Source organism: Rhinolophus sinicus, chromosome 2 (assembly GCF_057876585.1).
Source record: "Rhinolophus sinicus isolate RSI-liver-muscle chromosome 2, RSI-T2T, whole genome shotgun sequence".
NCBI classification, from domain to species: domain Eukaryota; kingdom Metazoa; phylum Chordata; class Mammalia; order Chiroptera; family Rhinolophidae; genus Rhinolophus; species Rhinolophus sinicus.
The window spans coordinates 168432039-168447240 of record NC_142502.1 but is presented as its reverse complement, the minus strand read 5'-3'; the positions used below and the strand labels follow the sequence as shown (position 1 = coordinate 168447240).

Genomic DNA, 15202 nt, shown 5'->3' with positions numbered 1-15202 from the left:
ATGCCAGATATTTATTTAGAAGCAATCCAAAATTTTTTGCCTTGGGAAAAGAAACTGGGATGCTTTCTTTTCCTTGTCTCCTGATAATTTTGATATCCAGCTACAACTTGAACCCCCAAATTTGGAAAACTCTCCACGGCTTAGCTCCACCTCATTCTCTGACTTTCCCCACTCACCCACTGTTCCTTTGTATTTGGCCTGCCTTTGTCTGTCCCTCCCCTCCTACCCGCCTACCCTGGGTCCTCTCCCAGGTGGTGGTGGGTCCTGGGCTTAGCAGAGTTTCTCCATTTCTTGGGAATCTCTCTCTCTCTCCAGTACAACGGGTGAGTCACTGTCTTGTTTCAGCTCCTGCCTAAACACGGCCCTGCATACTCTTGCAAGAGTTAGGATGAATCAGCCTTCTCTCCTCTTTCATGTATTACTTCAAAAGCAATCTCTAGCAACATGTAAGAAATCTGTATTGCTTTAACATTTTAAGTTTTGTTTATATGTTCCTTGGCTCAGTGCCATATTCTCTTTGAGAAAATGGTCCTTTTACAAATTCAAATTTTACACTTCAGTGTGTAATGAGAACAAAATAAAATGAGATATATATAAGTGGTAAAGGTAATTTGTATTTCAATACTATCATTTTTTAAATGCCTTCAATAATAAGACTATAAATAGTTGATATGGTGGCCGTCTTCGTGGAGTGGCCCTTTTACTAGTGAAATATCTGAACTCTTTTTATGTGTCCAGAGAGTCTGGGAAATGGCCAGCACTTCAACACATGATAGGTTGTACCCACATACGTCACCAGCGGAGGGAGCAAATGGGGACCCAGACTTCACTCTGCTTACCAAACCCTATGTCCTAGTGCAGAACACATCCCAAAAGGTCACCCTTTTCTAGTCCCCAGAGGAAGACTGATAGGGTGAAGGCAACCTTGCTTGGTTATGGATCACTTGATGTCACTACAATCCTTTGAAGTTGGAATTATTGTCCCATTATTAGCCTGGAGAGGTTGGAGTATCTGTTGAACACCTCACTGCTCATCAGAGAGAGCTGGGGTTCAGATCCAGGTGTAATGACTCCAGTCTAGTGCTCCTTTCTATTCCCCATTGCCAGATCTTCCTTCTCCAGAACCTGGCACAGTGCAGTGAACATTCTTGGAATGAGGATTTTGTAGGTACCAGTAATTTTAAGGTATATAAATTAAATCTCATGAAACCACACTCCAATATTTATCACAACCCCATCAAGTTATTGTTAATCTCTGAAGCAACTCTGGTGGTAAGACTTTAATTGACAAAAATTGTAAGCCTTGGTTGCCAAATCATCCCAACTTGTGTATGTACAGGGAGCCCTAAAAACAACTGTAATCATAGCTTGACTTTGTGTGTCAGGAAAATGCTAAGGCATTACCTCAAAATTGAGGTTGAAGTCTGACAATAAGTAGTCTCACTGAGGTCAAGATTTAGAAAAGTAAATTATCCTATAATCTATTAATTCTGAACTTTTCAATATTGAAAGTTTTCACACCATTGCTTGTAACAATTTTGTGTTACAAAAGTGATAACATGGATATCTGTGAAGTAATTGTAACGATTCTTGAATAGCCTCACTTTCTGGGGCATGGAGCTAAAACAGATATAAAGATAGGAAGGGTCAGCAAGTATTTTCATACAGCTAATTTTCTAAGAATCACGGTCAGTGCACTGGTTAATCATGGTCAGGAGTATCTCTGTTTATTTTTTTCTTTTCCGTCTAGTTTGCATAATCCTACAGGAGGAGGCTCAGACTGGGGCGAGCATCTTGAGATGTTGAGAGAGAGGAAGTAAGACAAAAGAGATGGTCAGGAGTGCATCTTCCAAGACTTGGTCCTGGCATAGACATGAGAGCCACAGAGGGACTTAGGATTGGCTCTAGTGTGTAGTGAGTTGTACTTCCTGAATCACATACATAGCTGTCGATATTGAACATAGAACCCTAGACCTGGCGGAAACCATAGAAGTGTTCTATCCTGGGCATTCCTGAGAGATGCTCCTCCAGCCTCTGCTCCCAGCGAGGGTATGAGCACCTTCCATTGTTGGGGAGCATTAACTGCTGGAAAGGTCTCCTGCTTAATGACTTGAATCCTCTCTTCTGTGATTCGCAGCGTTGAGTCCTGCTAATACCTTCATCATGCAACCACTAGCTTCTAGCAACAAGGTTGTTTAAATATCTGGACTCTGTTGTCATGGCTACATGTAGTCTTTTTATCTTGATGTTCTTCAGCTGATGCTCACAGGACCTGGTGGCCAGAACCTTCATTATTCTGTTTGCTGTCCTCTCTGTGCGTCTCACGTTTGCTGAATCCTAGCGTGGATGTGTGGAGTTACAGTGTCTCCTAATCTGCAGCCCAAGGTGGTGTGAGCTATAGCACATTGCTCGTTTGACAGGATAGATTTTTCTTTCTGACTTGAAATAGCTAAATATTGGGTTGTAAATTTAGCACACTTCTCCTGGATTGCTTATACATAAGCTGTGCCTTGAAATAAGAAACTGGCTTTCTCTGAAAATGTGGTGAATGATTCACATAGGAGAAATTCCATTTGTGTTTTTAACTCATAAAAATCCCCTCATTCTGGGCATAAAAATGTAGTGAGTCTGTGTCCATGTGATTGTGTCTCACGGAGAAGCCGAACCTACCAGTCGAGAGAAGCACATTCTGAATTCTCACATCCGATTCTCTGTGGTTTTCTCTGATGTGGCCTTTTGGTGTGGAGGAAAGAAGGTCTTTCCTCTACTTTCTTTTCCTCTAGATATTTCCACCACCCAGGGAAGGCCTCGTAGTGTTGGGTAGTCTCGGGTGAGAACCCTGAGTATGGCCACAGGGCTCTCCCAGGTGGAGTTTCTGGCTGCACCCTGAAAGCTCTTCATACTTAAATGACTAGAGGGCACACGTAGAACTTTGTGCCTTGGTGTAAGCCTACCTCCAACCCTTGCAGCCTATTCTCATACTGTGCAGACCCAGTCTTGAGACGAACACACAGTGTCGTGGTACCACCTACACTGCCATTTATTAATCGATTTGGATGACTTGTGCTGCTCTTGGCTGCGGACCTGCAAAAACAAAGCCATGGGATAAAGCGGCCTGAATCCTGTAATGAAAACCTTGTACCTTTTTCTGAGGCCTGGTAGAGAGCAATGATTTATTTTTGCCGTACCAAATAAAACATTCTAGGAATCCAAGGTGAAAATTGGATTTTAACTGCTACTAAAATTTTGGGCATATAAAATCAGCAAGTGTTGAGAGTTTTGCTTGATTAAGAGAAGAACCTAAAGAGTTCATTCAGTACAAGAATGATCTCCATTTGTCCTGCACTGGTGTCTTACATCAATCTGATTGGTAAGATTGGAAATAAACATTAAGCACACGTTGGCAGCAGATTGCAACAGTGGAGACCTCTGTGTTCTTAACATAACCATTTTGTTTCTAGTCTTATACCTAGAACATTATTTCCTCTTCCTTCTTCCTTGCTTTGTATTTCAGAGTTAAGCTTTCTGTGATGAAGCTGAAGGAGTCTGGGAACTACCCGAATCCAGGCAGTATATGCTTTTCTTCTCTCAGATTTTCCATTTTGTTCCTGTGTTACCTCTCCCCTCCCTGTCTCATCATATACAGTTTTTGGAGAGTACACAACATCCTGTCGAAATCATTAAAAACCAGTGAAAAAAAACTAAACACTTCAAAGCCATGATGTAACTAAAACTTCATTACTATGCTGGGCCATCTCTGATTTGGTTTTACTATTTGGACATGTAGTCACTTAGAGCCTCAGTCAGAATGCTGCATGCCTGGACCTGGTGGGAAAGAGGCAGTATCCCTGGAGGCCTGCCAGGTGACTGGTGTCTACTGCCTGCTGCTCTTCCGAGGCTTACCACCTGCACAGACGTTCTGTCACCACGTTCTACTCACTAGTCTGTGTGCATTTGCTAATTTCCATTGGTTTTCACAGAGCCACTGCTTGCCTGGATGGACTGCAACTTGTTTCTTCCTTCCTTCCTTTCTTCCTTCCTTCCCTCCTTCTCTCTTTCCCTCCCTCCCTCCTTCTTACTTGCCTCTCTTTCTCAGCATTTATTGAGCATTTGCAATGTGTACTGTGTATTGGGATGTAAAGATACATAATATACATCTGCATTCAGTTAAAATGCATAGCAGAGGCAGTGGAACTGTGTAGAATGTGCCCTGGAGTACAGGGGAGGGAGGAAAATGCTAAAACTGAGGAGACATGGAGCTTCACGTGATGGTTCTTCAGAGCTGGGGTTCACAGGATAAAGAAAGTTTCTCCAGGCAAAGGAAACAGGAGGGCCATTAGAGAGAGAAGAAACAACTTCAGAATGACAGTTTGTCTAAACTATGGGCGTCCTTCAGTTTGCCTAAAGGATGGGTTTAGAAAGGTGAAAGGGGACAGAGAGAATGTCAAAAATAAGGTATAAGGCAGGAATAGGGGCCTTCTGTGTCATGCTAGGGAGTTTGCAGCCAACAGACGATGGAAGTCACGGAAGGTTTTTCATCAGTATGTGATCAGATTTGTCTTGGAAAGATGACCCTTGAAGCTGTTGGGAGGATTTTGTAGAGGTTGAAGCAGAGGAAGGCGAAGTGACCCCCTTAGATGTGGGGTGTGGGCTTAGCCTGCCCAGTAGGGATGGACTCAGCTGGCTGTCCCTGCACAGCTGTCCTCAGATCTATAACAGAGCAGGATCTGTTTTCCTAGCCCCTTCCCGACCCCACTGAGTAGGTCTCAATTCAGGCGCCTGCCTCTCAGCCTCTTCTGACCTCCCGTGATTGAGCAGGGTTGTGAGATGAGTCTTTGCATGTGACAGCTCGAGCTGCTCCAGGAGCCTCTCAGCCATGCTCTTCTGCGTGCTGGTCTCACTTAATCTTGCCAGCACTTTCCTAGGTTGGCTGACCTCCCTGGGTCAGACCGCTTGGCCACCCGGCGCCTTTGTCCCTGCCAGAGCCAAGGACCATTTCTTATACTGTCCGCTCCTGTCCTTTCCCTGCCTAGGCCTTGGTGTTATAGGAAAACCAAAAGCCTCTTGTAGACAGGACCGGTGCCCCATTCTCCCAGTTTACACGCACACCACGCCCTTACAGCTCTGTTCCCTGGTGATCCACAGGAGAGAGGTCAGTAAACAATTTAAACTAAAATTTTTGTAGTTTATATTGATCATTTTAAGTTTCCAAGTTCTCATTAAGGGGAAAAAAGCATTGGAAATGTACGTTTTATAAAGTGCTCTGAACAGTGACAGATAAAACTCTAAAAATGCCTAGAAGCTCTGGACACTATGCTCGCTCATTTTAGCGTCGTCTTGATTCTGTTCTGGTGTTTTGTTTTGAAATTTTAGAGTTGCTTTTTTCTTTCCTTCCCTCTCTAATTCTGTCGATCACAAGGGACCTGTTTTATACTGTGGCTGAAGCACAGCAGTGCTGTAGAGCTGTGCATCCTGCATTCAATTAACCGGCATATTTCACACCCCATCATTGCAGTGTGGCAAAGCGCTCCCTGGCCTTTCGAAGCAGGAGGACTGCTGTGGCACCGTGGGTACCTCCTGGGGCTTCCACAAATGCCAGAAATGCCCCAAGAAGCCGTGTAAGTAATGTTTCAGCGTTCCTTTGTAGGTTAATGTAGCATTATCAGTTTCCTATGACTGTTCTAATGGTGAGACAGCATTAGACTTTCAAAGAACACTTATTGAAACAGTGTCGTAATTTGCGTTTCCAGAAAATTTGCCAGTCTGAGAAAACCCTCATATCGATTCTGTTTGTTAACAAACACAATTATCAATTGCCTTCTTCAGTTGGATTACGTATTTTTAAAAAGAGCCTTTTAAGAGGCAATGTGCTAAAAATATGCTCTGTTTTCTCAGGTGAAGAGAAAAGAAGACGGCTTTTAAAATGTTAATTAAATGATTCAAACCCTATAAAAAGTCAGAGCAGTTGTTCTGTCTTACGTTAAATTTCTTAAATGAAATTTTTATTAACAGCCACAACTTCTGTTGTAGTTTTTGTTACAGTATAAGTTTTCAACTTTCACTTGAAAAAAAAAAAGAAGAAACGATTGGTTGCTGATTTGTTAAAGATAAATTTACAATCACTAGGACACAGTACTTTCTCATTTTCTTCTTAGTCACAACTTCTATACTGATGCCCACAAGCTTTGATTATTCTATAAAATCTGTTTTTCAGAACCTGTTGATTTGATTCAATACCAATTTACATCTTTCTGTTACTTTCTTCCAAATTAATTTGTCTTTTTAGTTTTTGAGTGTAGTATTCACTCTGGATAACTGATTTCTAATATTTTTTGCAAAGACAGAGGTAACTTGTTTTAAGTTGAGTGTTTTTATACTTATTCATCACGTTTTTGCCAAGAAAGCAAGTGATTTTTTTTGGTTATCTTTCTTTGCCTTGTTTAAAGATTTTTATAGTTGTTTTTTTTAATACTTTATGCTACAAGGAGTTTCTTATTTGTTTCAATAGGATGATTTTTAAACTCTTCTTAAACATCTGTTAATTTGAGAACTGACTCTGGGTGATGAACACACAATGATATTCTCAACTGCCTTTTAAATCCCTCTGTTAAATCTAGAATCTGTCATCTTGGAATCACTGCTCCCTGTATCTGTTTTATATACTATTCTTCTATCATAATAACTTGTTTTAAATTGTCATTTACTCTTCCTTGTCTCTCAAACTTACGTATTCTCTAAATCTTTTGATGCCTAAAGTTAATTTCACTTATTTTGTTGATATTGCTCTCATATTCTTTTGGAGGATCAATTGTGGAAATACCCACTAAAGTTTCTGATAATGAATAAATTCTTCATTTAGGGAAAAAAAGCCTCATACATAAGGACACTCAATACTGAGAAAATGTCCTCAGTGGACTTTCTCCTGATTTGATAATGATTGGCAATGTGGATTTCCAGCAAGTTGGTTGAGTGTGATGGTCCCCTCTCACTGAAAGACCCATTTGCCTAAAATTGTGTTGGGAACCAGATCACAGGGGTATCTAGGAGACATTTGATATGATTTAAAGAACATGAAGTTTGGGATTAGGTAGACCTGAGTTTGACTCCCAGCTCTCACTTGCTGTTGAGTCTTATGGATCATGAAATGAGAGTCTGTATCTACAATGGTGAACAGCATTGCCTTTTTTTTTTTTTTTTTTTCAAATTAAAAACTGCCTACCCTTCATTGACTGTATATGTTTGTCTTTAGGAATATTGTGGAGGGTGGTATGTTTCCTACTGCTAGGTCTAAGGACTGAAGAATGAGAAGTCCATTTCTTACAACTTTGTTTTGGGGCTAAGTTTTTGTTTTCTAATAATTTTCTCACCTTATCCCTTATTTTTCTTTTTTATTTCTCCCCTTCTCTGTATATCTTTTGCTTATAGCTTCTTCTCTTTCCTCTCTTTTCCAAATCCCAAAGTTGCAAGACAGGAGTAAAGGGAATCATAGTGTTTTTGTTTATTTGTTTTTGCTTTTTAATCCCTAACTTCCACTCCTGACCATTTATCTTTTTTTTTAAATCTCGAATTGCGTAATCTGGGAATAAATTCACTGCTTTATGTGGTTTTGTTAGTTCTGTATTTTAGTGTTGATAATAATTTAAGTAGAATGTGAAAGTACAAAGTTGCAACACTTTTAACTAAAGGCGGATGAACATGACTTCCTATGTTGGCTCACTGAATGTATAAAATGGAAGAGATTGAGTCCACTTCAGGAAGGGCAGTGTGGATTATGAATGAAGTAAACTAGTAACATCTTGACATTTACTCCGTTTATGCCTAACTAAGTGACTCACTCCCAAGAAACACACTCAGGGTCACATTCTTTCTGTGTCATTTAAAAACTTTCCTTTCCTTTGTTGGTACTACTCTCTAAATCATATTCATTTTGGAAGAGAGCAGACTTTCCTTGGCTTTATATACTATGGTTTTGTGTTCCATGCCCCCCTTTTTTTTTCACTCAAAGTGTTCAAACTTCAGTTTTCAAATGGCTTTTATTTATTGTTTGAAGTTTTTGTTTAGGCATGTACAGAAAAACCTTTCATTGTTGATCAATTTTTACTGTAAACACTTAATTTTAAATCTGCAAATGATTTCATTAAACAGTCTGTAATCTATTAAAAGTGTATTTAGCATGAACAAGTCACTTGTCCTTTAAAAGCTTTTGGAAGAAAATTAACATTGAACACTAAGCTGAGGAAGACTAAGAGATCGTCTGGTCTGCCTCTCTGCCTTGAGGTAGAAGACTGTTGAAACTTTTTAAACACGTTATTATCTCTCTTTTGTCTTTGAACAATTCACAGAGAGCCCACAATCTCTGTAGGCAGCTTGCTCCACTGTCTTTGTTACATCGGAAAAGACTAGATACGCAACCAAGGAGCTGAATGGGGCGACGCCCCCTTCCCCCTTGTGCGGACCCCTCCCTTATTTTAACTCACTAATCCAAGACTCTTCACTTGAACCATTTTCCTGCATTCTGAAGGATCTGAAGAGAGGGGAAATATGGCAAAGAAAGGAAGTGAAGGCGGAGAGGAACATGACTAGTAAATATTCACCCTGTTCCATTAGTGGTGACAATAAAGAACATGTGTTGGAGCAAAATAATTTTATTTTCTGTAAGATTTCTTTGTTACTTTCAGCTTTCTTTTTTTACTCCTAGTGTAGGTCTTTTTAGTGGTCTAGCCATCTATCCTATTTTGATTATGGCCCATTTTCTATTGCTTATTATCTTCTTAATAACAGAATACCTTATTGCACGAAATAGCAGTGACATCTGTCACTAAGTGGGTGCTTATTTTTGTCAGCCATTGTTGCAGGCATTTGTATAAATTATCTCTAAACTCCCCAACAACCCTGATCTGCCTGGTAGGTAGGATGCTCCCATTGTACAGAATTGCCATTTGAAAACCAGGAAACTTGTCTCCCAAGGCTGCAGAGCTGTTGATAGGCAGAGCCAAGATTTGAACATTGGTCTTCTTGGTGCCAGAACTTCTGCTATATTTACTAAGTCAAGAAGACACTCAGGTCTCACTTTAGAGCATTCAAATTTCAGTGAAGAGGGTTTTGTTGGCGAATTGATAACGACTACATTTGTATTGTTGATGAGTTTTCTGAGTGATGAACCGTACAACTGATCACAGCAGCCCCTTTCATCTCCTAGCTTCCTCTCATCACTTCTTATTCTTCCAGGTTTCTATTAGTAAGAATCAGCTCATAACTAGAATACATGAGCCTGCAATTAAGGCGAGCGTCATTTATTGTCTAAATTGGGACACTTTTGAGAGTGAAATGGAGTGCTATTAATGAACTTTGGTGGAACAACGGACATAACTCAGGACTATCCCAAGCAGACTTGGACATATAGTCACACTACCTATGATAAGAAAATTCAGATGCTTGTAGCAAATCATTGAAGAGGAAGAGATCCTTTGGATACTAATGAATCACTAATTGAAAGAAAATGTAAAAGTTATAATTATTTCATTTAACATAATCAACATGTACCGACAAGGTATTAGGACTTTATCTATTGCAAAACCATGAAGTATATTGAAAAACAGGATAATGTGAAAGAGATTAATATTCATTGAAATAGTATCTTTGAAATAAATAAGACCACTGATGCCTTAAATGGCTTTGGTTATCACATATAGTTGTTTAGTATTGTAAGAATTTAAACTAAGCACGTAACAAAGAATTACTTCTTCCCTTACAGCTTACCATGGATATAACCAAATGATGGAATGTCTACAAGGTTATAAGCGGGTTAACAACACCTTTTGTCAAGGTAAGGTTAACTGAATTCATTGGTGTGGACTCAATGGTTATTTTGGCTTTTTAGAAACCTGAGTTATTTTGCCATGTTTTGCTCATTAGCCCAGTGGGAGAAGGTCACACAGGGAACCAGCTCTTGCTCACGCGCTTTAGCTATGTGGAAATACAGAGGGTTAGTGTATGGTTGCTGGAATTGATTCACTACCATTTAAACTTTATGGAACTTTTTTCCCTTCTATTAATTTGCAATGAAATGCACAGGAGATTGGATTGCATTACGGATCACCTGGTGGTCTCCATGCCAGTCACCCACTGCTCCTGCGTGGGCGCATGTGTGGGCACATGTGAGCACACACATGCCTAAGTACTACTTCTTTGCTGACACGTGATTTGCTGGCAGCAGAGACGTCTTTTTTCCCTCTGATTCGAATATTGCTGGTCACCTCTACATATTCAAGTATTAAATATTAGAGTGAACACACATTAACTAGGCGGTAGGTAAAACTATGTAGCTACATGTGAAATGTCCTGAGTGGTTTTGCTCAAATTTTTTTTTCTGAATGGTACAGCAAAGTTGAACAAGCAAGGGGGAACCTCAGAGATCATTTAGCCCAGTGTCAACGCTTAACAAATGAAGGACATTGAAGCCCGGGCTGGTTAAGTGACTTCCCTGTGGCTAAATAGAGCTAAGGGTCTATGTAACTCAGGTTTAACAGGGCCTAGGTTACTACCCAGACATGGTGACAAACTTGGTTTGTTATTTTGTGGGATACCTAATTCATGGTCCTGTTTTCTCCTTACATGTCCAGCATAAAAGTATTTTTATTAGTTACTTGGGAATATGTATACATCGAAATAAACAGAGGAAGAACTTCTAAGAGTTTTATGGAACCCAAGTCCATGACTTGGGTCTGGGGCTCTGTACTTGACCAGTATGTGTTTACAGGACAGAGTAGATTAAGGTGATGTTACAAAATATAGATTAATCCCTAGTAAAATGGTTCGTGTCAAAGGAATATCTGAATTGCCGGAGAATTTTCTCAAGTAAATTGTCTATCCATACTGGATCTCTAACTTTTATGACTTGTAGAGCTTTTGCTGACTTAGAGAATTTTCTTTTGGAAGGCACATAGGTATACCATGTCTTTAAAATGTTTTGCCTTAAAGTATTATAAGCCCTCGTCATGTGAAAGAATTGGGGGAAAGTTAGAATGAGCTGCTCAAGGAGAAGGTGTCCAACACACTTTTCGAAAAATAGCTGCAAATCGCAGTAACATGGGAATAATGGACTAATCACCATTATTTAAGAATCAGTCAATTTAAGATATTAAAAGATTGTGTTAAATGGATGAAAGATTGAATTAAAGGGATGGGAGAATGAATAGGTTAAATGAATGAGTAGATGGTTAAATGTGTGTTCTACAGTGTGAACCACGTTACAGTTTCACAGATTTGGATAAAAATCTATATGAAAAGCCCTAGCCTATTTCAGGATGTGTTAGTAGGAGCAGAATGAGCAGGGCATTAGAAGTAATGACCTTGTATTCTACCAGACACACTGAATTTGGGATTTGGGTGTTCAGTGTTCGTTGTCTTTTGCCTAATAAGGTTAACCAATCTTGTGAAGGGCCTGCAAACATGAGGGTATTTAGTGTGGAGAAGTGCAGACCAAAGAGAAATATAGTGGCTGCTTTATAAACATGCCTAAATGTTTGTAAACATGCCTTTAAATGTTTGATTAACTGTCTTACAAAACAAGACTTTTATGAATTGCTTCAAAAGACAAAGTCAATAGGAGGGAGTTACAAGGAGGCATATTTACAACTACAAGAAATCTTTTCTGTGGACTAGAGTCCCCCAACATTGTACTGAAATGCCTTTGGATGTGCTGAGGTTCCTGCACGTAGAAGTGCTCCAGCAGATACTCTAACTATTGACCAGTATGCTGCAGGGAATTTCTGTCCTTTGCAGCACATAAGGGTAGATCACGGTAGGTACATTCCAGTTCTCTGATGCTGTCATTACTCTGTCGTCTGGGATGGAGGCTGTGCATGAGAAGAAAGAAGTGACATCTTGGTCTGTCTCACAAGTTTTAGCCCTTAGACATGCAGTTTCCTGAATTGTCCCCTGTGATTAGACATATCTGCTCGCTCTGTTAGACTGTAGAGAGAGGACGGTCCTTATTTATCCTTCACTCTTCTAATCCTGCATGGCTAGTTGTTATTTAGATACTCTCCAGAGTGTCAGATGTTCCCGATTTTTCTGAATATTAAATGATAATGAATACACATGTTTTCTTGGGAGGGGTGGGGTAGGATTTGGACATTATTAGAAACTGAGATGCAAGTAACTTTCCCAAGGTCACTCAGATAATAAGAGGCCCAGCCAGGATTACACTTAAAACCACCTCTGTGTCTATATATAATATATCCTCCTTTACCAATTTTATTTATTATACACGTATATAAAGTATTACTAATGTAGATATTAAAGTAGCTATATAAGTTATTACTAATGTAAATACTAGCTAACTGGAAGAGAAGATATGCCATCCTTTGTGAGTGCTAATACAGGTCAAAGCAATTAGTATTTATTTGGTTTTGTTTCTTCTCCTGACTGATTCATGGTTCTAAGAGTTTGTATTCATAAAAATATCATTGTAGAAGTGGAAGCGAAAATTTTCAAGTCATCACTTGCTATCTCATTTAATAAAATAAAAAGGAGAATCCTTTAAATAATTGCCTGAGGTTTTTGTTTGTTTGTTTGTTTGTTTTTTGTATTTTCCTCTCCTGGTATGAAGTGACATTTAGCATATTTTGTTTATACTGAGCACATCAAATGGTTCCACCTCAGTCATGTGCACCGATGGCCAGTAACACCAAATCCTTGCTTACATTTGTCTCAGGAGGATATTTGCAAAACAGTGTTATACTTTTTGGCATGGATTCTAGAGTGAAGTATCACAGAAAATTCTATTTCATGGTGCCTCTAAATGACACCTACAGAGAAGATTGACTCATAAAAGTAATATGATTTCATTCTGCACAATCTATTAAAATTGCTTTTGATAGAAGGGCTTAATTTCACTCCCTTTGTGATACCCTTGGTCAGTAAAATTAAATAGAACTTTCTCACATTACATATGTACACTCAGTTTTCTTCGAGCCTTAAAACTTTTTGGTTTTGTTAGCCTAAAGTTTTCAAAAGGAGCCCATTAAACATCTAATTACTTGTGCATTCCACATTGTACTTACAGTTTAATGTCTTCTCAGTTTATGAAGCACATTTAAAATTAAAGTGATTAATAACTAGAATTACATTATTTCCTTCAATGAAGTGAACTAACGTTCCTGATACAACATTCACTAATGTGCACTCAGTAACAAAGAACCAACTGTGCACAAGTTAATTTGAGGAGCTTTCAAATAATTACACTCAAAGTTGGTTTTTTCTTCTCTCTAGCGGTGCTGCAATTATCTTTTCAAAGGAATGATTTATTACATATACACACATGGAGCTCTAAAACCTGCCTTACTACCCTCAACATTATGGAATTGTTATAATTTGCTTCATTTATCATAACAAACAATACAATTATATTTCCTTGTGGCTCTAGCGCAGCATTCGTCATTTGTCATTTGATTATTATGCTAGAGGTTTAAATGTAGAATGAGAATTAAATGAAATAATATATCATGGAAATAATGATAATAGGAGCTTCTACTTTCATATTGCTTTACTCTAAAGCTAAGTTTTACCCTGCATTTTAAGGACTCTCACTTGCCCGTAACTTTGCTGTGAGATAAATGAGTTCTTAAATTAGGTGTAAATCTAAGTTTTAAAAATAGAATTTGTTTCTGAAAGTTCTTGGGGACCAATCTATTTAGTGAAATATTTTATTAAAAGCAAATATCTCATTTGATATTCTAAAATCACTTAACCTGGTTCATGAGTGTTTAGGTACAAAATAAACTCAGTATTATTTTCTGCATTTTTAGCAGGTGTCAAGGTACTGTGGGCAATGCCAAAATATGTAACAAGAAGACCTCTACACTTTTATATTCCAGTGTATGTATTTCCATTTTTCATAGATAATCTTGAACACTTAAAAAAAATCCAGTATTCTACAAATATTAATTGGCAGGGCACTGCTGGGCTACAGTCTGAGGATATGTGATGAATGATGAATAAGACATTGTTCCTGCCCTTGGATTTGGTGTAATTAAATCAGTTTGAATCAACAGGATGCAATTTCCTTTTTTCACTGTCCCAACTAGCTGAATTGTAGCTGGCTCCAGATGAGCCCGTTAAAGCAAATATGAAAGAGCTGTCCACATAACTTTCTTTTGGTGTCACTTTATTACACCAGTTCTTCTGCTTTAATAAAATAAATTTACAGAACAGATACATCAGGGCACCATAATACTCATTAGTAAAACTTTTGCTGTAGGGCTCCTTTTTCGATAACTCATCAAAGTGTATATGAAACTGAATTTTCTTTGGAGCATAGAAAAAATAATGCACACTTTTTCAAGACATATCTCTGTCATGAAATGAGTCTCACAAGTCTTGACTAATATTATATATAGGTAAGACATTCATAGGACTTTTTCATTATGAAGAGCTTGCCTGGACTGGAGCTTGCGTTTCAGACCGCTTAATGATTGACAGAAAAATTGATTTTGACTAGAGTATGGTGAGCACATAGAGGAAAATTGGTCTTTGAATGCCTTGAGAAGACTAGAAAGTGCAGGCGAGACCCTCAAGAAACTGTACTGGGCTAGAGAAACGAATGTGCCCTGTGCTGGATTAAAACAGATAGGTAGGGTGAGATGAAGTGATTCATAACTTTAAGGCAAGGCTCTTCTGATTAATTGCATGCACCATGTACAGAATAACAGGCTTTGTGATGCATGCTGGGAAAACAGTTATTGGATTTACACTCCTTATATGGAAATATCCAAAAGCCATTTATGACAGCTTCTTGCATATTTAAAAGAAAATGTTTTTGTGGCTTAGACAAGAGTCATCACTTTATCATTATTTTAGAAGGTAAAATGTAAATATAGGAAGTTTTTTTTTTTTTTTTCATGAAGTTAATAGGTACATGAACTTACATTTTATCAGTTTTTTCACTCAGCATGATTTCTTGTATCCTGTGTTTTCTTTCGGGATTCACATTATTCACATTTTCTTTGGAAAAGGTTTGCAAGATTAAAATATAGGAAACCAAGTTAAATTTGAATTTAAAAACATATTCCTTTGTCTTTCCTATTTATCAAAATAATTAGTATCTATTGCTTAAAATTCAGAAACCAGAGAAACCGTAAACATTCATGTGAATCTATGATTATGTTTAGAAGAGGAATTACTGGTTTCCAAGTTTTGA

General features: G+C 38.5%; 1 protein-coding gene across 15 annotated transcripts in view; it reads left to right on the top strand.

Annotated features, from left to right (window-relative positions):
* Nucleotides 1-15202, top strand: part of LTBP1 (latent transforming growth factor beta binding protein 1) — a 353132-nt gene that overhangs the window by 192912 nt on the left and 145018 nt on the right. For all 15 annotated transcript variants that reach the window (XM_019741724.3, XM_019741760.3, XM_074331884.2 and 12 more), the window contains 2 exons: nucleotides 5516-5618; nucleotides 9755-9826. In XM_019741724.3, the coding sequence (XP_019597283.3) occupies nucleotides 5516-5618; nucleotides 9755-9826 (175 nt within the window). The remainder of the gene's footprint in view (nucleotides 1-5515; nucleotides 5619-9754; nucleotides 9827-15202) is intronic.